This window comes from Amphiura filiformis, chromosome 11, assembly GCF_039555335.1.
Source record: "Amphiura filiformis chromosome 11, Afil_fr2py, whole genome shotgun sequence".
NCBI classification, from domain to species: Eukaryota; Metazoa; Echinodermata; class Ophiuroidea; order Amphilepidida; family Amphiuridae; genus Amphiura; species Amphiura filiformis.
The window spans coordinates 25,901,919-25,925,904 of NC_092638.1; the positions used below are offsets into that span (position 1 = coordinate 25,901,919).

General features: G+C 36.7%; 1 protein-coding gene across 1 annotated transcript in view; it reads right to left on the reverse strand.

The window, feature by feature from the left end:
• Nucleotides 1–212: 212 nt before the first annotated feature.
• LOC140163588 (microprocessor complex subunit DGCR8-like) overlaps nucleotides 213–23,986 on the reverse strand; it is a 42,046-nt gene continuing 18,272 nt past the window's right edge. Inside the window, exons 4-18 of the mRNA XM_072186903.1 lie at nucleotides 23,239–23,662; nucleotides 20,170–20,239; nucleotides 19,021–19,087; nucleotides 18,320–18,386; nucleotides 16,787–16,890; nucleotides 16,400–16,580; nucleotides 15,880–16,176; nucleotides 15,687–15,785; nucleotides 14,482–14,567; nucleotides 12,716–12,816; nucleotides 11,075–11,174; nucleotides 10,290–10,346; nucleotides 2,255–2,341; nucleotides 1,658–1,774; nucleotides 213–748 (exon numbers count right to left, since the gene is read on the reverse strand). Of these exons, the coding sequence (XP_072043004.1) occupies nucleotides 689–748; nucleotides 1,658–1,774; nucleotides 2,255–2,341; nucleotides 10,290–10,346; nucleotides 11,075–11,174; nucleotides 12,716–12,816; nucleotides 14,482–14,567; nucleotides 15,687–15,785; nucleotides 15,880–16,176; nucleotides 16,400–16,580; nucleotides 16,787–16,890; nucleotides 18,320–18,386; nucleotides 19,021–19,087; nucleotides 20,170–20,239; nucleotides 23,239–23,662 (1,917 nt within the window). The 3' untranslated portion in view covers nucleotides 213–688. The remainder of the gene's footprint in view (nucleotides 749–1,657; nucleotides 1,775–2,254; nucleotides 2,342–10,289; nucleotides 10,347–11,074; nucleotides 11,175–12,715; nucleotides 12,817–14,481; nucleotides 14,568–15,686; nucleotides 15,786–15,879; nucleotides 16,177–16,399; nucleotides 16,581–16,786; nucleotides 16,891–18,319; nucleotides 18,387–19,020; nucleotides 19,088–20,169; nucleotides 20,240–23,238; nucleotides 23,663–23,986) is intronic.

Consider the following 23,986-nt stretch of genomic DNA (forward strand, 5'->3'; position numbering starts at 1 on the left):
CCAAATCGTGTGTACACCTTTCCATATCACCCGATATGATAAGAGTCTCACCTATTACACGTTAGACAAAGTAGAGAGTAGAGTTGGCAGTTCGGGTTAAGGTTAGGGTAAAGCCAAGAATTTTCCGCGTTGCGGAAATTCCGCAAAAATCGCGGAATTCGGAGGTAAAGCGGAAAACGCATTTCTGAGAAAAAAAAATAAAAAAGATAAGCAGAAAGGACCTAGAAAAAGAAAAAAAACAATTGAAAAGAAATAAATAAAATACTAAATGAAATGGGTCTTCAAAATTCATCAAAATAAGGTAAAATCCGTCATAGATTTACCGTACAACGCCTGTCCTACCTCCCATTTCAGCTCGAGTATCCCACAATCCTTTGCGCGCCCGACTAAAAATAGCTCTTGGGGCTCTCCGACCTTTTGAACGTAAGATTCTTGTGAAATTTTATTATGTCAGAAATGTGCTAAAATTACAAAGCGGAGAAAAGCGGAATTTAGCATTTGTAAAGCAGAAAATTCTTGGCTTTAGGTTAGGGTTAGGTCAAAATTACTTGCATTTGATTATTGATGAACATACATTACACACATTATTACTGACTGTCCAAGTATATCAGTACCGAGTCACATACTATTTGCTATATACTCAAATATGCAGCCATGAAGCATTTGGTGGAATTATTGTTTACCAATATCAGCTTGCATTGGTGCTTATTGGTTCTTGTGAGTCTGTTATTGTTTCTTCAGTTGTATTCTGGAAATAAAACAGACAATGAAAAACATTTATGTTATCATGGCATAAAAGCTGTTAATTTGTATCTCAATTTCATCATCATGATGACTTTCCCCCTTTCCTTCTATTATTTGATTTCATTATTCTGATTCGTACAAACAAAACTGAACCATTTTATAAAAGATCTATACAAAAGGAAACTTACATGAAACAATGCGAATCATGTACAAATCAAAAGCAATGTTGGCAGAATTGTGCCGAAATGTCAAGCACATTTTGCACAGAATTGCATGCCAAATGGAAAACTGCACAGAAGTAGCAAATTTTATTTGAAATGCACAGAAAATACTCAAAAGAGCATAATGCATAGACCCTTATCCTAACCCTTAAACTTAACCCTAATCTTTAAGGCAAAATGTGACACAATCTGGTCCATGGGGGCCAAAGGAGACATTTTTGAAAATTGAGTTACTGCAACTATTACCTGGTATAAACATTAGGCTATCATATACTGAAAACACCAAAGGTCTAGCATACTTGGTTCTAAAGCTCTGAAGTTTTGTGATGTTTATTTTCTTATTGTTTTTTACTGCATATTTTTGCCTTTATCTCAATTTCAAATTTGTTGCCTTTGGCCTCCATGGACCAGATTGTGTCACAAAGTTCTTGTTATTCAAGGTTTGAAACCGAAGAAATATTGCTGCTATTTTTTTAGTAGCAATATTTTCCAACCTTGAAAGCAAGTAATTTTAGGGCCTATATCTTTTTTCAATTATTGTAATAAAACATGTTGCCCTTTTGTCAGGTACCCGGATTACCACCCAAAAATTCAACTGGGAACCAGAGTACATAATTACCCGTTAGGTGAGAGCCTTATTACAGATGCATTTGTACAATATCTAATATATCTTGAAATGATTCAAATCTTACTTGTTGTGTGTTTTTCATATATAGCCTCTTCATTTCAAGCTTGAGTTTCTTCAAGATGCGGTCATTAGGCTTGTGACTGGCCTTGCCTTGTAGTTCTACAACACTCTGTTTTAACTCCTGGAATAAAGAATGGATAGACAAAAGTGGTAACATATGCAAGGTGTTATTTGGTTTATAAATGAAGTTCCTCAAAAATGTAATAATAGAAAAAAACTACGCAGGGACTTGCAACTCTGGATCATAAACCCAACCACACACAGCACAATAAATTTTTCCTGCCATGATCAGTATGTGTTACATCGGACAATTAGCATTAAGTACAATCTCAGTCAAAATAACCAAATGACTGCATCGTTATGCTTTTATAGATCCAAATTAGATTTGTAATAATATGAAGTTGTTGTTCCAGTTGAAACCCATTCATCCTCTATGGAAGACATGACCTTAGTATCCCACATAGGGGGTTTAGATATCAAATGGAGTCACCCATTCAGGTAACCCCATTTGAAATTCACACTCCCTGTGTGCAAGGTTAAGGTCATAGGGGGTGTATGGATTTCAACTGGAATAGCCCCATGAATGGCTATCATTGCTTACCTTTTTCTCCAAGTTGATACTTGATATGCCTCTTGTTCCATACAGCTTAATAATAGCACCCCAAGTAGATAGATGTGGATGTAATTTCTGAAAAATACAAACAAATGAATATGAATCGGACAAGATGTACAAATGAAAACTTCAAAAAACAGTAACACACAATCACACATTAGGTATTCGATGTCGTAGTGCACGTTAGTAACAATTGGTTACTGCTCCAAGCCTGGGCTAATACACCTGTTCCGAATTATGATATAGACTGTGTTGTGATCATTTCGATCAGTGGTTCGTAACAAAGAAAGCGTGAGCCAGTTGACCTAGCAACGTTCATATTCTAATGTGCACTACGACAGCGAATTAACATTTATATAGATTATATCAAAAACTACCATTTCTAATGCAAAGAATATCTGTCTAGTACAAATCCCATTTGACTGCAGATTGTGCCAGCATTGTGACTGCCTTCTCTACATTTCATTAATATGCTATTCCATTTGAAATCGGAAGATTAAGAGGGAGTGTGTTTTTCAAATGGAATTGGCTTGTGCTTTTGAAATTGAATTGGTTAAGGTTAATTATTTTGAAACCCATGCTCCCTCTGTGTATAGCTTTACCCATATTTCAAATGGAAGTTACCTAATTGTCTATTCTATTTGAAACCCTGCAGAAGACTTTAGCTGACTCTTCCACAGGGAATAACCCAATATGAACCAGGGAAGAGGTTTGTTTCAGAAATGTGTGTGGGCATAGTTATGTGAATGGGATTTACAGCATAGTCCTATGTGATCTGTCTTTTATATAAAGTTGTCAGGAACAATAACAACATATAGAGTGGGCTGCTATCACAGTAAAAGAAAAAAGTTCATAGCTGTTTTTTCACACCCTGTTCTACGTGCAGACGCACCTTTCAAGTAGGGTCGGTCAGGCTTTTTTTTTCTGGAGGCTAACCCTTAAAGTTCACCAAAATGTCAGCAAACATATTTTCTAATCATTTTCAGCCAAAAATAAAAAAACCCTCCAAAACGCAAATTTTGGGTCGTCGGGCCTGTAGAACAAGGTCTGTCACCTTAGAGCTTGTTGGCCATTTTTTGACAACTTTAATTCATGAGACAAAATATGTAATCCCCATTAATCTACTAATGTACACTATAGTACAACACTTAAACTGACATTTAGAGCACAGTGGCAACTATAAATGTAATTTTAACTAGAGCGGTTCTCGGGTTGCGCGGTTTTCGGCATACGCGGTTGGTGTGTAAGGTTGTTGGGTGATGGTATGGTAGTGGCTGTGTTTAAATGTGAGTTTCTTTTCAGAACCCTGTATGGGCGAAGCCTGGATGGTGGATGGGGAGTGTGGGTGATTAAAGAAGGAAATCATATGGAAATGTAATAGGCCGCACAGCTGTGTAATGTTTGTTTTACAAGATGCCCAGAGCACGGGTTGGGATATGAAAAATCCCCTCGTGGTGTCGAGTTCACAACAGGTGTTGGTATTGCTTTACCAAAACAACCCGAACCGTGTGTTGGAAGATTTTGTATGTTTAGACAGTTTTCTAGCAATGTTGACTGTACCCACCAAGTTTCATGCCCATACGACAGATTTTAGTAATTTGACCTCAGATGACCCATGAGTGACCTTGGATTACCCCCAAAATGACCTTCCAAAAATATGACTCTTAATGTTGACTGTACTCACCAAATTTCATGCTGTTATGACGGTTTTTAATTTGACCTCAGATGACCCCTGGGTGACCTCGGATGACACCGAAATGACCTTCCAATAACTTGACTCTAAATGTTGAATATACCCACCAAGTTTCGTGCCCATATAACAGTTTTAGTAATTTGACCTCAGATGCCCCTGGGTGACCTCGGATGAACCCGAAATGACCTTCCAAAAATTGACTCTAAGTGTTGACTATAAACACCAAGTTTCGTGCCCATATGACAGTTTTTAGTAATTTGACCTCAGATGAACTCGGTGTGACCTTGGATGACCCCAAATCTATTCAGCTCTGTAAGAACATCAACTACAAATACAACTGACCAAGTTTAGGCGATACACCATGTTGTTAAAACCCCTGTAGACCCTATGGCATCATCGCACATGTTGACTTCCAAACTTCATCACAACATAAACTTCAAAATGATCCATTCATACTGTCCCATTTATTGACACCTTCGGTTTGTATCAATTGCCAGTGAGCAAAATACACGTGCTCTGTTCACTATACACAGCAAGGTATAGGAAGCTATGTGCACGATATTACAACCTCTACCTTGCTGCATTTTATTTGCAGTTCTGACATCTGGCCTGCGCCGGTTTAACCAACCAGGTCAGACCTTTGGAGCGGGGCTAGAAAGGGATGACAGAAAGCTGTGTCGTCATAAATTAAATAAAATGTATTACTTTTGGTAAACAAGGGTTGTCTGAGAAGAAAAAATGTGAAAAGCAAAATGAAAAAAAGAGAAGAAAAACAGAAGGGGGAAATGGGGAGGAGCGGGACGGAAGCTATGATTTCCTTTCTCCATGCTCAAAATTAAATGTTGAAATTAAAGTTTTCATTTTTCGTTGGAAAGGGTGTGCCCGAGTGATTGCGTATTAAAACAAACATTAACAAACAAAAACAAAATTCCCAAAATTGTTATGCCAGAATAAAAAAGATTATCTTGTAAATTTTTGGCTCTATGTAAAGTTTGGAAGGATTTTTGTTTCTCAAAAAAGAAAAAAAAATCTGGTGTCATAATGAATCAAAAGATGTATGTTTTATACAGTAAATGAAGTAAAAATTATGATGCGCAGTGATTATGCCATCTTATTAAATTTCTAATCTTAATATTTCGTCTTTTTGTCAAATTGTCGAAAAGTATGTGGTAGCCGATTTATTGCTCAACCGCACCATGTATTTAGTTTTGTTTAGTTGTGTCATTAAAATACCCAAACAATTAAGTTTCCGACGATGCAGTTCTTTCAGGGACACCCTGTATATAGCATGTTTGTACTACAGTATCGATTTTATTGAAGGTCACTGGTAAACAAACACTTGATAGTCTGTGCCTCGGGCCAGACTGTATCATTATGGCTATCACGATGTTTGTTCGGATCGCCCGACATAAATTGGATGTGTAGGAGACTAGGTCTGTGCAAACAAATGATCGTTTCCATACAGCAACATAAAAAAAAAAAAAAAATACACCCATTGCCCGCTATTTATTGCACGAAATGAACGACTCTAATCAGGTACCGCACGAAATGAACGACTCTAATCAGCTGCGGCAATTCCACAATCATGCACAATGGTGCATAGGCCTATCTTATACACGTATTCTTATTCATGCATTTGACGGACTTGGGTGTTTTTGTTTTTGTTAAATATCTCCTCTCCTGAACACATATTATTATAGAAAATCTATCTACTTCTTCATTCGCTTAGATACTATATACCCTGCAACTTTCAATCTACACAGTGACTAGATAACCCCTTAAACGTGCGAACAAATATTGCAAAACAAAATTAAAGTATGGCTCTCCGCCTATGGCTTCGCCCATACAACAAACATAGTACATCTATCCTGTATACACAATTGAGGTCAACAGTCTAGCTGCAGCTATTCAATGTTGGGTTCAATCACCAGTACTACATATCTCTACATATTTCCTTTCCCTAAAAGAACACACACATTGAAGTTATGTAAACATACACTACTACATATTGCAATCACACAACTATTCACCCATCGACTGCTGACTGCCAGAAGTGGGTAAATGCAATAGCTGCCATGTGTAGCTGCTATGTGTAGATTAGTACAATATACTGTGCGTAAATTGCCAAATGTTCAAAGGGCAGCAATTGCACAACTGTTCACCCATCGACTGCTGTGCCAGAAGTGCAATAGCTGCCATGTGTAGCTGCCATGTGTGGATGAGTACAATATACGGTGTGTAAATTACCAAATGTTCACAGGGCAGCTATTGCACAACTTTTCACCCATCAACTGCTCAGTGCCAGAAGTGCAATAGCTGCCATGTGTAGATGAATATAAATATACTGTGTGTAAATTGCATGAAATATTCATAGGGCAGCTATTGCAATTATCCACTTCTGGCACTGAACAGTCGCCATGCCAACTGGTTCGTCTATGTTTATATTAGTATTTATTCCCGGGTCTATGTACTTTTACTGTTGAGTCTAGATTCCAACAAAGTTCAGTCAGTAAGTCATTTTTTCAATGACATTATTTCAGGTGTAAAATGTATGTTTCTTGAGTGTTAACATTTCACAAATTTGGCAGCATGACTAATAAGCATGTAGTAATCTTATTATCACAATATGTCATAAATACTATTGAATGAAATGTGATGAATTTGCACAAAACCAGAGTTGACTTTCCAGCGAGGGCTGACACAGCTCATTTGTAACTGAACCGGAGACTGAAGTACTCTACTCCATTACCGATCTGGGTGCTTAAGTACCGGTACCGGTAGGTAATTTTAAAGGGGGTATTTAAACGTTTACTGTGTTACAAAAGACAAAATGGACAATTTCCATCCAAAATATGAAAATAATGCTGCAATTTACAATCAAAACATTTTGAGCTGGATAATAAATGTTGCAGTCGTTGAAATTTTAGTATATTTCATAACATGTTGTGCATGTACTCATAATGTACTCAGTACTTATAATGAGGTTCATTGTCGAACCTCAACGGATTTAGACTGATAAAATATTGCTTGGTAATATACATACACTTTTGGAATTATCTGAGACATTTTCGTGTTTACATGTTAAACCAATGACAACGTCAAAATTCAGTCAATCTTGGCCGCCCCCCTTCAGTACAACTTAGTTTCATGCCATGACATCATGTACTCATCAATACATCATTTTATGTTTTTATAATTTCAAAATGGTTTAGATATTACAATACAAAGATACAAATTTTAGCTGCTTGTATAAAGGCTAATTATAAACTCAACATCCATATGAACAATATACATTACAGGTTTGAATACTGCAATATTAAATTACTTTATTACTGTAAATATGAGATAATGCCATACAACCTTTCATACACAGCCTGTAATTATAGGTTAATAACTGTGTATTAGGATAAAAATTGTACATTACTTATTGAGAGTGAAATTAGACAAAATAATGCATGCATAGTCATACAGAGATGTTTCAACATGCGCGTATTTTTTGGGGGGTTTGAGCGCTAGCCCCGGGGTCAAAGCCGGGGCGGCCAAATCAAGGGCGGCGGAAGAAGAAGGCGGCAAAAGAATTAGTAAAGAAAAAAGGGCAGAAAATGTGAAAAAATTGTACTATACATCAAAATGTATTGCTTTTGGGGATAGCGCCTATAAATCCTTTTTTTTTTCTTCTCTTCACTTTTTCAAACGACCGTAAAAAAATTTGGGGCAACCTTTTCCGGGCTGTTGAGGAAGGGGCGGCAAAATTGGATTTTCTTCAGCCCCCCGGGTAAGGGGCGGCCACGGTACGCCACTGTTCAATGCCTCTAAATGCATGAGTCCCGCAGGGTAGGGGGAGTGTATAAGATGCATCAACATCTCTGTATACATGCATTATTTTGTCATTTCTTGAGGAATGAGTATTAAACATTTTTAACCTCTTTCATACAGAAGAAAAAATACTGTGTAGTGCTTTTCTGCATAGCTGTTGTAAACTAAAATTATGTGGTTTGTAATTAAGATGGCCCCCACAAAAAGGTGTGTAAATAACAAAAGGTTTGTAGGCCAAAAAGCAAAAATATAACTTCAGCTTAATGCCCAAAATAAATGAACAATATAAAATTATCTTAATGACTGAATGAACAATGGTTGTTGGAATCAGTTCAATACACAATGCTTTGAATTCACTAATGCAAAATTCTGATGGCGAAGGATATAGTTCATTGCACAACAAAATAATATTAATAGTTTATCCCTTGAAAAATATTTCACAAAAAACAAACCAGTCTACAAAGTGCATCTAGTACCCTGTCTATAGGTAAAATAACAAGCAAACCTTTAGGCAATAATCACTCAACTGGAAAAGATAACTTGAATCAAATTAAACCCTTCACCTATTTAGTATTGTTGGTACACATGCTTGTTCAATTGCAATATTTTGACAACATATAAACAGCCCTAGTTTTATGATGAGATTAAAACACAACAGTAAACAATGGATTTCTGACAAGCATAAGGAAATCAAGGTTGCACCCATGAAATTCAACGCACCCCTACCCTTGCCCCCACCCACACACAATTACTTGTATCATGTGCTACCAGGGGAACACAGAACACACAGTTTCTTTTCACCACATCGGGGACACTTTCTGCTATATGTTGGTATTTCAGCAAGACTGGGACTCCACTTGTTCAGATTAAAATTAGCGAAAAAAATGAGACTCATACTGAAAATATTCACTATTTTGATTTCTGACAAGCATAAGGAACTAAAGGTTGCACCCATGAAATTCTATATAGACCTAAAAGCATCCCCACCTTTATCCCACCCACATACAATTACTTCTATCGTGTGCTACCAGTGGGACACAGAAGATACAGTTTCTTTCCACCAAACCGGGGACACTTTCTGCTATATGTTGGTATTTCAGCAAGACTGGGACTCCACTTGTTCAGATTAAAATTAGTGAAAAAATGAGATTCATTACATTGTGTATTGATATAAATTGATGTGCATGCAGTTTGGCGCTGCACTTATGCCAGATGCATAATTAGCGCACTTGTGTGCATTTATGTGAGCATAGGTTGAGCACAATACTAAAACCTGAACAAACAACATTCACAGTGTTCCCATATTAAGCAGTTTTAGGGGGCACAGAGTGTATGTAACTGAAGTTGGTGAAAAATGCAAAAAGAGCCTCTGATTACCAGTACTTAAAAGTTTACTATCATATATACACAAATACCAACCCCACACCCATGTTGTGTGTATGACTGGGGAAACATGTTACTAACACGGTCTGCATATTTGTCACAAATTTCAACACCCAAACTTTTTCAACTTTTTACAAACTGTTTGGGGCATTAGCCAACTGAGGGCAGATTGTCTTGCCAACAATGGTTGTCCCTGTTGTCAAGAGTTGCTATCTAAAATAGGCAAAGTTGAATTGAGAGACCACAGTAATTCTTCAAGATGCAGTGAATTCAACAATGTTTTATTTTCAAAATAATATCCAGTGACAAATCTCCAAAATAAAATGGCATCTTATTTTCATTTTGCTGATGCATCAGGCTAAATAAAATAAAATTGTTTTGTCTCAAAGCTGTTTATGTTGTGTACTTTTGAAGACTCGAAAATGACATCTTAATTCAAAATTAAGTTTTTAAAATCTTAGGAAAAAAAATCTAAAAAAAAAAACACATTCCGCATTCGTTTTTGAAACGGCCATGGGCATTGAGACATAACACATTTTTTTTATTTAGCCTAATTTCAGGAAATATATATTTTTTCATACTGGTAATCACATGATTGGAAACCTGTCTATCAAATTATTATGATTGCAAATAATTCAAGCAGAACTAAACAATATGTTGCATTCAGTTCCTGAAATCACTTCTATTCATGGTTTACATTGCCTTCTCTCAAATCAAATTATTTCACTACCAATTGATCTTTAGTTGACATGACCGATACCGACTCATGACTGTTTAACTCGTGATTTTTCTATTTAAAAGCAAAATGTGATTATTCAACCATAACAGAAAGTTTGGAAGACATGACCGTAATCTTCCACACTGGCAAGGCTTGTAAGCAGTCACTCAGGTTTTTTTACATCATGGTTGCCCAGTTTTGGCTCCTTGTGTGTCCAATATTTTACACTACAAACTATAGGAGCCATATTTGAAACCAGGAGCTTGTTTTAGCTCCTGGTCCAGGCTAGCATGCGGGGTATGTATATTTCAAAATGGGATTACCTGGATGGGCGATTCCATTTGAACTCTACACTCCTCGTGTGTGAGATTAAGGTCATGTGGATTTTACTGGATTAACACACTGTAACTTACCACTAGTATTTTTTGAGCTCCTTCTTGCTTGCCAATTTTCTTGTTCTTGCATGTACCCTGAAATAATAATTAAAACAAAAAACCATCTCAGACAATATTTATCAGCTATATGAATATTTGTGAAGCATGCTGTGGTTTCCAAAAGGCGTACCAAAAATGATATTTTGTTTCTTCAGCGTAAGTAATGACATCATACTTTGAGAACCGAATTTTAAATGCCATAATAGGTTTGTCTCAGTAGTCCACACATAGCTTTCTTAAATTGGCGATTTTGCATATTTTTTCCAGGTTTTGGTGTTTTTTCCCCTCAGGATACACAAATCAGATTGGGATAATTAAAAGTGTTCCATGACAGACATGGTATTTTACCGTAAAAGTTGATTACTTCATGGTGTTTATTGTGCAGTAAGTAGTTTCATCAGACAGTTTCTTGTTTAAACTATTTGTTTTAACCTTCAAATCGCTTAGCTTTTTTTTCACATTTTCTTAAGAACCAGCCCTCTTTGATCTTGTAGTACAGAATTTGGAAGGTCTAAGCCACACCAGCATTAGGTCAAGCTATGAACACTGACATCACCTGCCAGTGATCACAATGCTTACACGGTCAGTCAAAGAATTTGTCGTCTGCTGCATCCGCACTTTTGATATTTTCAAGCCTGCTGTTTTCAAATCTTTCAAATGTTGATGATATTTTACAAAATTTTTAGGAAATTTAGGATCCATATCACATTAAAATCAATCAAGAATACAACAAAAAGAATTGCAATTTACCCATGCATACTTACGGTAGCAACATGTGGTCCATATGTTATCGTATATTCACTTCTTTGATGCTTGTTAATCTTCACTTCAAACTTCAGATCCATATTGTTCATACCATGATTCCTGAGTAGAAATACATATATTTTTTTATTACAGATATTGTGTTTGTGATATATCCGATTTCCAACAAGAGATGTTAATACTATGCAAAACATAACTTATTCAACAACAATTCCTATATCTTCGTACAAGAGCCAAGCGTTGTTAATTGATGATGTATCCACAGTCCAGTAGCGTATACGCGAACGCAAGGTTACCTGTACGCATTACATGTAAGGATGTAAAATTTGTCATGCCTGGAACATAAACACTCTCTCATGTTGGAGGTAGCAGCTAAAAATTACCACTTTATTCTTATTTTATTGGTGATATCAACAGAGAAATCACATAAGGCTGAGTGGCAATGACAAACAGGCATTACGAATGAAAGAATGTGAATTAGACAATCTTTAGCTTGTTTTCGTTGTTGAAAGGGATTTAATTATGTTTCACTGTTATTCATCACCATTAACAACTCGCGTCCGAAGCATCTGTGTGGTTCACTTCGCTTGTCGCGAAGTAAACCCCGTAGACGACAAGGACGCATCATTGTTAATCGGTGATGAACAACGGTGAAACATGATTGAACCCTAAATCTTTGATCCTCCTATTCTTTCTGTTTAGCTACTGGGAACTCCCTTGTCACTCCTAGAACTCCCAATGATGCTGGTGACACGCCCTTCTCATTGCGGCTCACACTGCCTTTGGAAACAACTTTCTATTGCCATCATAAATGCTAAGATCATCAATTCTTTCAAGAGGCTTCTAAATCCCAACCTATTCCCCTTTTCTTTTTAGTCTCTGTGGTTTCTTCTTATTCTCCTTTGCTCAGCACCTTAAATCCTTTGGCAATAATGGTGCTTTATAAATGCTGTGTTTATATGTTATATAATTTTATTTGTACAGTTGATCATACTTCACAGAACTCATTACAGAATAGTGTTAATTAGCAAGTCAGTTTGGGGAATCCTTTAAATTACCATTTTCCAAGATTCCTAGAGGCAATGTGAAATAACATAGGATTCTTATTGTGATTTCTTATTGAAATATCTAAGCTCAACAGATTTAGTGCAGGCATGAGTATGATCATCCATGAAAAAACCTGAAGTGTTTGATAAAAGTGTGTGAAATTGGGCTAAAAAGACCAAAAACAGGCTGAAAGTGTGGACATTTGGACAACAAAAAATTCTCATGCCTGTTAGTGCTATCAGCTATGTGTAAACATATGAACACAAAGCAAGAAGCAAAATTCTTTTTTTTACAGTTATTGCTCTCCAACAGGGCATAATATAACCAGTATCGCATTGCATTTTGCTACACAATCTAGCCAAATTGCTATGCAATCACACAAAAATATATCATTGCTATTAATTATTGCTATACTAAAACTTTATCACAATTTTGTTTTCTGACACTAAATTATGCCATGCTCTTCAATCTCTAACTGAAGTTCATGTAGTGCAAGTATAAAGTTGCATTCCTTGACAGATTTCTTATGTGAAGCACAAATAATTACTCACCCCCCAAAAAAACCCTCCCTCATGTGTTTCGAAAGATCAACTTACCTTTGTTGGTATTCTTGTAGGAGCTGCCAAGGTGTGAGAAGACCGGATCTTTCACATAGATCAAAGACGCGATGATCATCAATTGCTACATGATCAAAATACTGAAATCAAATTGTAAACAAAGGATATGTTACAATTTCACTCAAATGTTTTCAACTGACAGGTGATTATCAGCTGAAACTACAACCAAAATAACAAGTGAAACAACTGTTAAAAACATCTTTCTCACTTAAAATACACAGCAATGTTTAATATTGGGATTCTATGCAACAAATGATGCTCAACCTATTATAGTCACACAATGTTCAATACATCAAAAACAATTCATAACCTCATGAATAAAACGTGATACATACAATCTAATCATTTTAACAATCGCCCAAGCCTAGTATAAACCTTAGGGTTGTCGCCAGACAAGGTGCAGCAGGAAGACTACAGGTTGATCAGCTCGTTATAGGCAGGAAATGTTGGGCTTTTACCACTACGCCAAAAAGTAGACCCACTTTAAGAGTGTTATTCGTTGACCTGTCTTGTCTATATTTTTTTTGTTTAAGAAAGTAAACGAAGTATAGGACTTGAATTAATAATTTGTTATGCTTCTGGCGAGATGTCACAAGACAGTTCGCAAAAAAAAAAAATTTTGATATTAATCCGCGATGTTATAGGACCCGCCGATTACGAGCTGATCAAAGTATAATGCAAGGATTTTCTTTCTGAGGGCATCTAAAATGTCTGTTGCTGGTGATAACAAATACTGTGGGCAATACAATAGTACTTTGGTATGGTTTGTTTTACCAAATGAAATTCTGTGATGGAAAAATGTGGGAATTGTTTTTTCCTTCTTCTTGGAAGTTCTGGATTTGCCCATTTTGTTTTATTGAAAATCATAAAGTACATCATTTTAATCCTATCTGTTATTTTAAATCCAGTTGTCCACCAGACATGTCTGTATTTTTGGTCGCGCCTTTCTGTGACCCCTGACCGTAGACCACTAAAACGTTTTAGCTACATTAATGATACATGATAAAAGGAATGCATGTTTTATATACGCTCATAAACAATGGACTAACCACTATACAAAAACAATATTTATAACATCAGATGCATTTACTATTTGTTTGTCTATACTGCATTTGAGTTTTGTGCATAGTGTTATAATCCTAGGATAGCCAAAACCCTAACATATTATGCAATGCATTGTTATGTTGGAAGGAAAAGGGAAGCAGTGTAAATGTGCCCTTGATGGTTATACATATATGACCTGCTCTGACAAAATCCAGAAACAAATCGCATTTTTGATATTTCATGATTTGAATTTAAAAGGAAGCACTAAACAAAAAGCTAAAAATGATACCAAAATTATATAAATAGCATCAATACTATTCAAGATATGGATAATTTTGTAAATGATACCTTAATTATTTTTGCCAACTTGCTATTCTGAGAAATAGGCCAATTAGTTTCCTGCCTTACACCAGATTGAATAGGGATTATCATAGTTCAACTGTTATTTATTGATTAAATAATCCTCTTTTTAGTAAGTACTTTCAAGGATTTGAAAGTTCCCTTTGCCCACAGTCAAATACCATGAAATTAAGAATTCCAAAATTTGATTATTTTTTATGGGAATGTCATCTTTAAGGTCTATAACTTCAAAACATGTCTGGCAACTTTTTCCGCATTTTCTTGGAGCTGGTCACATGTTGTAAATGGTTGTGTATTGAAATGTCAGCTCTTCTCTTTTATAAATCAGTGAATTCACTTACATCAAGGTTATTTGGTGTCACTTTTGAATTGGCTGGTTTGGTCACTTTGTCCAGATCAGGAATTAAAATTGTCAGAGTTGATTGGGCTGAAAAATAAAAATAAACACTTGGAATGCATATATTATTTTCCTCAAAATGTTACCACTATATTTTTTATATAGAGAGTGGTAATAACCACTGGGTACTCAGTCTCATTAATCAAGTTTGTGAAATTGTGTTAAATACACAAATTGCTGCAGACTATTCACCAAAAGCCAAAGTCTCTGTGCCTTGTATACTGTGAATTCTCGCATTTTCATGAGGGCTGATCATTTGATCGTGCATGTCTAACAAATCATGCAAGGGTTGTGTGCCTTTGCCTGTAAGCGATAGAGTGTTGGGTCTTTACATTTATGCAAAAGACCGTAAAAGTATGTGGTATGTGCATAGCAGTTTTGTCTCTCGCATTTCACGGATTGGTTTTCATTAGGCAAAGTAAAAAATAAAACATGTTTCTCGTCCGGGTTTTGGAAAAAAAGGAGGAAGAGGGGCTTTTTATTTTTTATTGAAAAAAAATGCCCTAAATTGCCCTATTTAGACGCTTTTTATACTTTTTATAGCGTAAAGATTAGAAGCTGAAAAACATGAAGAGGCTCTTTTTATTTGCTTCTAATACTATTGTAAAGACTTGTAAGAAGAAGTTGCAACTTCTCTATAGTATCTTAAAAAAAGTTATGACAGAAAGATTGCAAAATAAAAAGAAAAATGCAAAAACTTCAAAAAAGGAAGCGGAAGGGGACGAGAAACATGTTTTTTTTATTTACTTGGCCTTAATGGGTGATGCTGGGACTTGGATGTTGAATTTTACACGGATGCACAAATTTCCGTTTGGACGCATATTTTAGCCATCCCGTCGGCAAATTTACGTCCGTGTGTACGCAAGTTTTTCAAGCCTTAATGGGAACCCCGAGCCCAATCACACAAAACTCCAACACTTGTTGAACACATTAACCCCTTAAGCACTACCTGCGGAAATAATATTGCCCGATTGGTCAATTACATGATATCTTCACTTTACTCGCCAATCAGAATGGAGCTTTGCAAATAATTTACCTCAATGTTTTTGCGTGGTGAAATTATTCTAACAATGTTGACGATTGGGCCAATTGATAATGAAAACTTCTTTTTGGCCAATCGGCAGGTAGTTCTCATGGGGTTAAACTTACCAGCTTCAATTTTGGCTAGTTTCTTGCTCTTGGCCTGCCCTCTGCCATACTTATTACCACCAATCTCTACAACGGCTTCAAAGGGAGTGTTAGCATTATCTAGTACAAAGAAAATTTGATCAGATTACTTTGAAATCATGAAATACACATTATGGAAACATGAAAAATTCTGTACCACAGTAATGATACTTACTGCTTTCACTGTACGTGTATGTTGGCACAGTTCTTAACACTTGTTGTGCATACTCATGTAGAATACATACTGATGACTTATTCAAGGCATTGATAATAAATTCTGTACCAATACTGTCATGATACTTACTGCTTTTACTGTACGTGTATGTTGGCGCAGTTCTTAACACTCGTTGTGCATACTCATGTAGAATACATACTGATGACTTATTCAAGGCATTGATAATAAATTCTGTACCAATACTGTCATGATACTTACTGCTTTCACTGTACGTGTATGTTGGCGCAGTTCTTAACACTTTCGTTGTGCATACTCATGTAGAATGCATACTGATGACTTATTCAAGGCATTGATAATAAATTCTGTACCAATACTGTCATGATACTTACTGCTTTCACTGTACGTGTATGTTGGCGCAGTTCTTAACACTTTCGTTGTGCATACTCATGTAGAATACATATTGATGACTTATTCAAGGCATTGATAATAAATTCTGTACCAATACTGTCATGATACTTACTGCTTTCACTGTACGTGTATGTTGGCACAGTTCTTAACACTCGTTGTGCATACTCATGTAGAATGCATACTGATGACTTATTCAAGGCATTGATAATAAATTCTGTACCAATACTGTCATGATACTTACTGCTTTCACTGTACGTGTATGTTGGCGCAGTTCTTAACACTCGTTGTGCATACTCATGTAGAATACATATTGATGACTTATTCAAGGCATTGATAATAAATTCTGTACCAATACTGTCATGATACTTACTGCTTTCACTGTACGTGTATGTTGGCGCAGTTCTTAACACTCGTTGTGCATACTCATGTAGAATGCATACTGATGACTTATTCAAGGCATTGATAATAAATTCTGTACCAATACTGTCATGATACTTACTGCTTTCACTGTACGTATGTATGTTGGCGCAGTTCTTAACACTCGTTGTGCATACTCATGTAGAATACATACTGATGACTTATTCAAGGCATTGATAATAAATTCTGCAATAAAACAAATGAAGACAGCAAAAATCATCAAAGAAATTATGGTCTATCTAAATTTGATATTATTTTGAAAAAAGCTATCCATGTTCCAACATGATTAGGAAGTTCCAACATGATTCCTGGATGATTTGTGATTATTTTCAGACTTGACAATTTTGCTGGAGCCACAAGTCCACCGTATGCAGGTGAATACAAGTAAGGGAGTGTTTGCAAACAGCTATCCATGTTCCACCTTGATTAGGCCCCCCCAAACATGGTTCCTAGAGTGTGTTTCTAGATGTAAACCACTGTAAGAAAGCATTATAGCTATGAACACATGTGCTGATATACAGGGTGATTCAAAATGTAGTAAAATCACGTTTGTGGTGCTTCTGTACAAAAATCTAAAAGGAATTAGGAATTAGAATAGATTCGGAGCTTGCCTACTTTTTACATTGCTTACTTACATATACACATCCTATCAGCAATGGCATAGCTGAATGACAGGCAAGTCATTCTTTGAGTATATAGGATCATTAGAAACTCAAGACGAAAGAGACAATGAACTTCACCAAGACTCCTAGTTTCATGAAACTTTGTCGCCATAATTTACGTGCCATATTGTACTTGGCTCATTTCTTTTTGTGCAGTGCAATATGATGAAATTGAAAAATTAAAACGAACTCTTGAGGCCCGTCTTTAGGCCATAATGTAGCCTGCTAGGCATTATTGATCGCAATCAATCCTGTCACACAACTTAATTTTGCATTTGAATATTGAGCTATATCATGCCATGATCAGGCCTTGCCGTTTGAGGCGAGCGATCGCTCTCGCTTGCCACCGCTCGCCCAAACTCGATTTCTAGCGAGTGATTTTCCACTCGCCATAGACATTTAATATCACTCGCCGCGAATCTCCCAAAATCTACCATCGAATCAACCAATTCAGCATTTAATCGATTTTGTGCCCCCTCCAAGCGGAGAAAGTCAAAAAATTTACCGCGCTTTTCAACATAAATACATAGATACCGTTTTAAGACCAAAGCTTTACTTGATCATACCCAAATAAGTGATATTTGTGAAAATTCGACCACTCGCCTAGCATCATGCTAGCGAGTGATTAACCACTCGCCTTTAAAATCTAGACGGCAAGGCCTGCATGATCATGACTACATGCTTTGGAAGAGAAACCGTGTGCAGCTACAAAAATGGGTGGTTTTATTCAAATGAGTGTAACTTGGGTTTGCAGTCAGCAAATTCAACAATTCTTTTTTTAATTTAGACGTTCAGAAGTAAAAACTTAACCACGTCCACAGTGATCCAAATAATTTGTTGCACAAACTTTTTACTTTTCACATCCTCATTTGCCAGGGGTGTGTGTGGGGGTGGGGGTGTGTGTGCCTGGGGGATAAGCATGTCCATATAACATGCAAGTCACAAAAACTCACCTTTTCTTCCTTTACCAGTACCAACATTTACTGGAATTTGGCATGTGATTAGAGTTGGTCCAGTTGGCTGCAAGAATAACAGTTAAAATAATCATAGTAAAAACAAAAGAAAAGTTTTGTTTGATTGTTTCATTCAAATCATGAACAATATTAAACATTTAGTGCATAGTACTGAAGTCAGACTACTGTTAGGGAAATAAACAAAAAGATCAATGAAGTCTTATGAATGAAAAAATAGTTTCATTAGGGTGGGGTGGGGTAGGGGGGGTACAAATGTAGATTACATTCATCTCTTATGCTCTTAAAATCATTGATATCATTTTCACCCCCAGTTTCGTTACTGATAGGGAGGGAGGGGGCAGCTAAAGAATTCTCTCGGTCTGGGTTGCTCCATCTATTTCACTTTCCAAAATCTCAAGTCTGTCAAAGACACCCTTGCGATATCCCTATTGGTTTCTACATGGCCTCCTTTCTGTTCCAGTTTTTTTTCTCCACATATCATGGGTCATTCCCTTAATACACCCCATGATGCAGTGAAAACATCCACTTTCACCATTTCAAATGTTTTATCAGCAGATTTCTTTATCTTCCTGGTAAATAATTTAACCTTTGATACCACAGAGTAACTTAGCATTCAGCTAACTCATCAAACACCAAATTAAATGCAAAGAAAAATTAAAAGTCTCAAATGCATCACTTACGAATTGTGGTCTTTCCTTTTCCTGCTCTTTCATCTCCTTAGCATGTCTTCTTCTGTCTGACCATGACCTGTAGAATACATAATCAAAATATCAATCATATGACCCCAAATTCAATCTCAAGTTTAAATTATATACCTCATATATAGATTCCTGTCATCTGATTGGTTGAAAGTGCAGTCATTGAATTAACTATGCCCGCAAAATGAACTATGGACCGGTCCATGGAAATGAACTATGGACCGGTCACGTGCGTCACGATCAAACTGCGCGTTTTTCCCAGCGTAAAATGATATTATGCACGCGTTGATGTTTTCACGCGTTATAATCACGCAGAAATCGCAGATTGTAATCTGTGTGCCGTTCGCATTGAAACTATTAATTTCGCTTCCCAAAATCGATGCTTTTAACCAAACAGATGACAAGAATCTTAAGATTTGGTAGATAAAACAAATATTGACTGCTTTTTATTCGGGCATGGTTAAAATTATAGGCCACTGGTGATCTCAAACCATGACTATGCCCTCGGCTCGCCTCGGGCATAGTCATGGTTTTGAGATCACCTTGGGCCTATAATTTTAACCATGCCCCTCATAGCAGTCAATATTTGTATACTAGTTCACTTTGTATGTACTTTTTTGTTTGTTTTACCAGGCTGCCTGCCATTCCTGACATGTAACAGGAGTTGAGATATTTATGTTGTAAAATGCAGTTTTCATTATAGTTTGCCCTTAAATTTTGACACAAATAATTATGTGAAAAAATACACTTTTTTGTAGCTTTAATTTTGGGAATTTAAACAAAAGTTATCAATTTGATATTATATCAAATGTAACATCTTGCCTTTTATGAATTATAATTTCTTAAAAAAAAAAAAAAAAAAAAAAAAAAAAAAAAAAAACCCTCCCATATCTCGATTACTTGAGCATTATAGAGTACTTGGGCCCGGTCCCGCCTCCGTGCATCCGCTGTATTCATGCTTGTCGGTGAACTTTGAATACACCCCTTATTTCGCGAAATTTTCGACAAGCATGAATACCCGCGGATGCACGGAGTGCGGGGACCGGGACTTGGGCATTGTATTTCACATTTACTAGCTGGTACAAAAACAAATTGTAACAAGATAAAAAAATAATAAAAATGCAATCAAACCTGTATTTCTTGACTGGAACCGTCTCAAACTCAAAAATGTTCGTCAAATATTGCTTGAAATCTTCAGTTTCTATAGGTAGGAATCAGAGAAGGTTATCTTACACTTCCCATAATGCATTTCTGCCATTGCAATTTCTGTACTGATCTGCTAACTAGTGCAATATGGGTCACCCGGGGAGGGGAGGTCACTCCCATTGTGGCCTGTACACCATCCGCGATAATAAAAACGCATAAAAAGGGTAGGTTTTTTCGTGGATAGGCACGATACGGCGTATCGTGTTTAGGGTGTCAAAAACATGAAATATTGGAAAACAGGGTAGCAAAATTGCATTTGCTAATACGCGGAAATGAAATTTAGGGTATGAAATTTTATGCAAGGAATAAAATCCCTGTTTAGGGTGTGAAAACACCTGTTTAGGGTATCGTTTTAGCCAAGGGTTAAATCCTTGTTTAAGGTGCTTTTCAAAAGTTGATTATCGCGGATGGTGTACAGGCCACAATGGGAGTGACCCCCCACCCCGGATGGGTCGATAGAGACTAAATGTACCTCAATGAACAGAGCACATCAAGATCTTGCAAATTATGTTTATTTCAAAACTATCGACATGTTAGCCAGTCTATTCTCAATTTGAAAACAAATGGAACATGTACAAAGTAATAGGAGTGTCATTTGTTGAAATGAGGTGATGTATCCAGGGTTCTCCTTCCAGCATAATTTTTGTATCGCAAAAACTGCTATGCACTATTTGTTTTGTATAGCAATTCTCAAATTGTGCATAGCAGTTTTTTATGTAATATATATTGGTCGAATTGATTCGCAAGTATTCAAGAGTGTGGCGTATATTGCGATGCAACACCAGAAAACTTTAACGCTGGATGTATCATATTGCAAAGGATTCTGGGAAGGGTAATATATCTTCTCTGGGTAGGAATGTAAAGAAATATAGTAAAACACTTGCACATAAACACAAAATGATACTTGAAACCAGGCTGCAGAGTAGATGATTTTGCTTCTGCACCAGGATTCCTGCATTATTTTGATTAAAAAAAAAATCCTATCATGCCTATCAGATCACCAAGATTCAATAATACTCACCATCTGACTCATCTTTACATAATGTAACCTGCTACCAAGAAATCAGCCATAAGTCGCTGTGACTTTATACTCATTTCGTCAAGTTGGTAGTTTCAAGATATTTGGTCTAAGTTGATGTTCTTTGTTTGCTGTGCACCTGCACAACAAGTAGTAAATCCTTTCTAATAGTGAATGGCCCATTGTGCTCCCATTCACAAAGGACATCCTACCGACTGTAAATAGTTACATTTGCACCTAAGTCAAGAGTTTCTGCTTTATACAGGGTGTCCCAGAAAAAATTACCGGGCGAATGAATTTGGACGTAAGTCGAGAAATAGACATTAGAATAAAATAATCTAAACATCAGCGTGTAGCTCATCTTATTCTGCATTCTGCCAATTTTACAGGATTCGGTTGACTGATTGCGAAGAATTGAGCGATTACATAACGCATGCCTCAATTCACTTCATTCCAAGTTGGTTGGATCAAAAGAATGAATGAAATGAAATGAATGAAAAGTTTGAAAGAAAGATCATTCAACACAATGCGCACTAGTGGTTAACACTGTCATTTGGGCTTCATATTTTGTTCAATGAAATCCTTTTCGTTCTTTTTAAACAATCTGTTTCTTTCAAAAATCTGATTAGGTTTTGTTCAAATTTGAAAACCTGCACGATATTGAAAATGAAAGCTTGCATGTAACATGATGCTCTCAGTACTTGTAAATATTTTTTTCCTTAATGTTGATATAACTGTTGCATGAAGAATTATTGTAAAAAGAATTCCAGCTGGCTTAAAAAATTTCTCACACACATTAATGTTGTATAGTATCAAAAATCACACATAAAACTGTAAGAAGTTGATCATTGTCATTCTTGGCTCAAATGTGCTTTGAAAAGATAAAATATAGCATATTTGCACAACCTAAAGAATTGAAGTTGGAAAGCTTCCAATTGCAGAAGAAGTTTTCTCGGACAAACTGTTATTTATCATCAGTGAAGCATGGAAAACATAACACCGTCGGATTTTAAAATAGATAATGTGGACTAAATTCAATGAGATACACAAACTTCAGGAAGCGGTGAGCGAGTATGAAAAAGCGCCTGTTGATCAAATTTGGATTGAACTGCATTGATGCGCGCATTATGTAATCGTTAATTTCTTCGCAGCCAGTCAACCGAATCAAATAAAATTTCCGTATGTGATGCACAATAAAATAGGCTATGCGCCACATTTTGGAAGTTTTTGATTCTGATGTCTATTTCTCGACTAACACTCAATTTTATTCATTCAGTAATTTTTTCTGGGACACCCTGTATCTATTGCATTGCCATAAAGAAGTTGAAGGAACTCAAAAAAATTCCACTTGTTCCATTTCCAATAGGATCTTGTTTAGGCCCTATATCTGATACAAGGCTTCCTTTAGCTACATCCTGCCTATCAGCCAAGATTCAATAATACCCACCAATAACAGAATACCGGTAACCTTTATGTAATGAGGGAGCACGGTGGCCGAGCGGAACGGGCTAGGACTCATAATCGGAAGGTTGCGGGTTCGAGCCCCCGGCGACGCCATCGTGTTGTGCCCTTGAGTAAGGCACTTTATCTCGATACTCCTCTCCACCCAGGTGTGAAATGGGGAGCTGTTATGAATACTGTCCATTGAGCGCCGCCTAAAGGTATGAGCATGCCTTGGGCATTGTATGGCAGCTGACATATTCTAACGACGGCGGAATAAATGTAAAGCGCTTTGGTACATGTTCACATGTGAAAGGCGCTGTATAAATACCAACATTTATTTTTATTTTTTATTTTAATGATTAAGGATATGTATAGCTACATCTTTGCTTATGTCGAGATGTTGCTACTTCATATCTGTTGCACTTGCCTCATTTCCATCGAGAACTTGATTATTACCCATGAACGCTGCACACCCCCTTCCTCTAGCTACATCCCTGCCCCACCAGATCATGGCGAGATTCAATAATACTCACCAATAGACTCATCTTTGCATATATGAATATGTTTCGCTACATCTGAGCCTATGTCGAGAGGATTCTGTGTCACATCAGTTGCACTTGTCTCATTTCCACCAGAATCTTGAATACTTTCGCAAGTCTCCGCATCCTTTCCACTATTCTCTTCCATCCCTACAGCATTTTCTTCATTAGCACCATTAACTTGACTGAATTGCTTGATTTCAGTTTGTTTTGTATTAATACTACCAAGTTTATTCTCATTTTCTTTGTCCTCACTCAAGGAGGCAGTTACATTTTCAACAGGTTGACATTCCTGAATATTGCTTTGCATAAGTCTGACATCCTTTAGTTGAGTAGCTGGATGCTGCGATGCAGCTTCACGCTGTCTGTCTATCCTATACTGCAAACATGGAATGCTATGTAAAGGCACTTTGTGCCGCTGAAATTGAAAGTTTAAAAAAAATGTTTAAGTCTTTTTGCTTGTGGAAACTTTCAAACCTTACCCAACAGATCAGGATCAGGGATACTGTGCTGTAATCAACGCAGGGCTTGAGCCCCACTCAGTCAAGACCCAAGCCCTCATCTAATCCACCAATAATATGCTGATAGTTTGTACTAGTTTAAGGGACGGGTCCATGTTTCTCCTGCAACACTGATTTTCCCCCTTCCCCCTTAATTTACGAAAGTACACTTATGCCAATTCATGGGTGGATTTCACATAACTTAATTAAGCCTGTAGTACCTCAAGTACCTCATTGTGAAG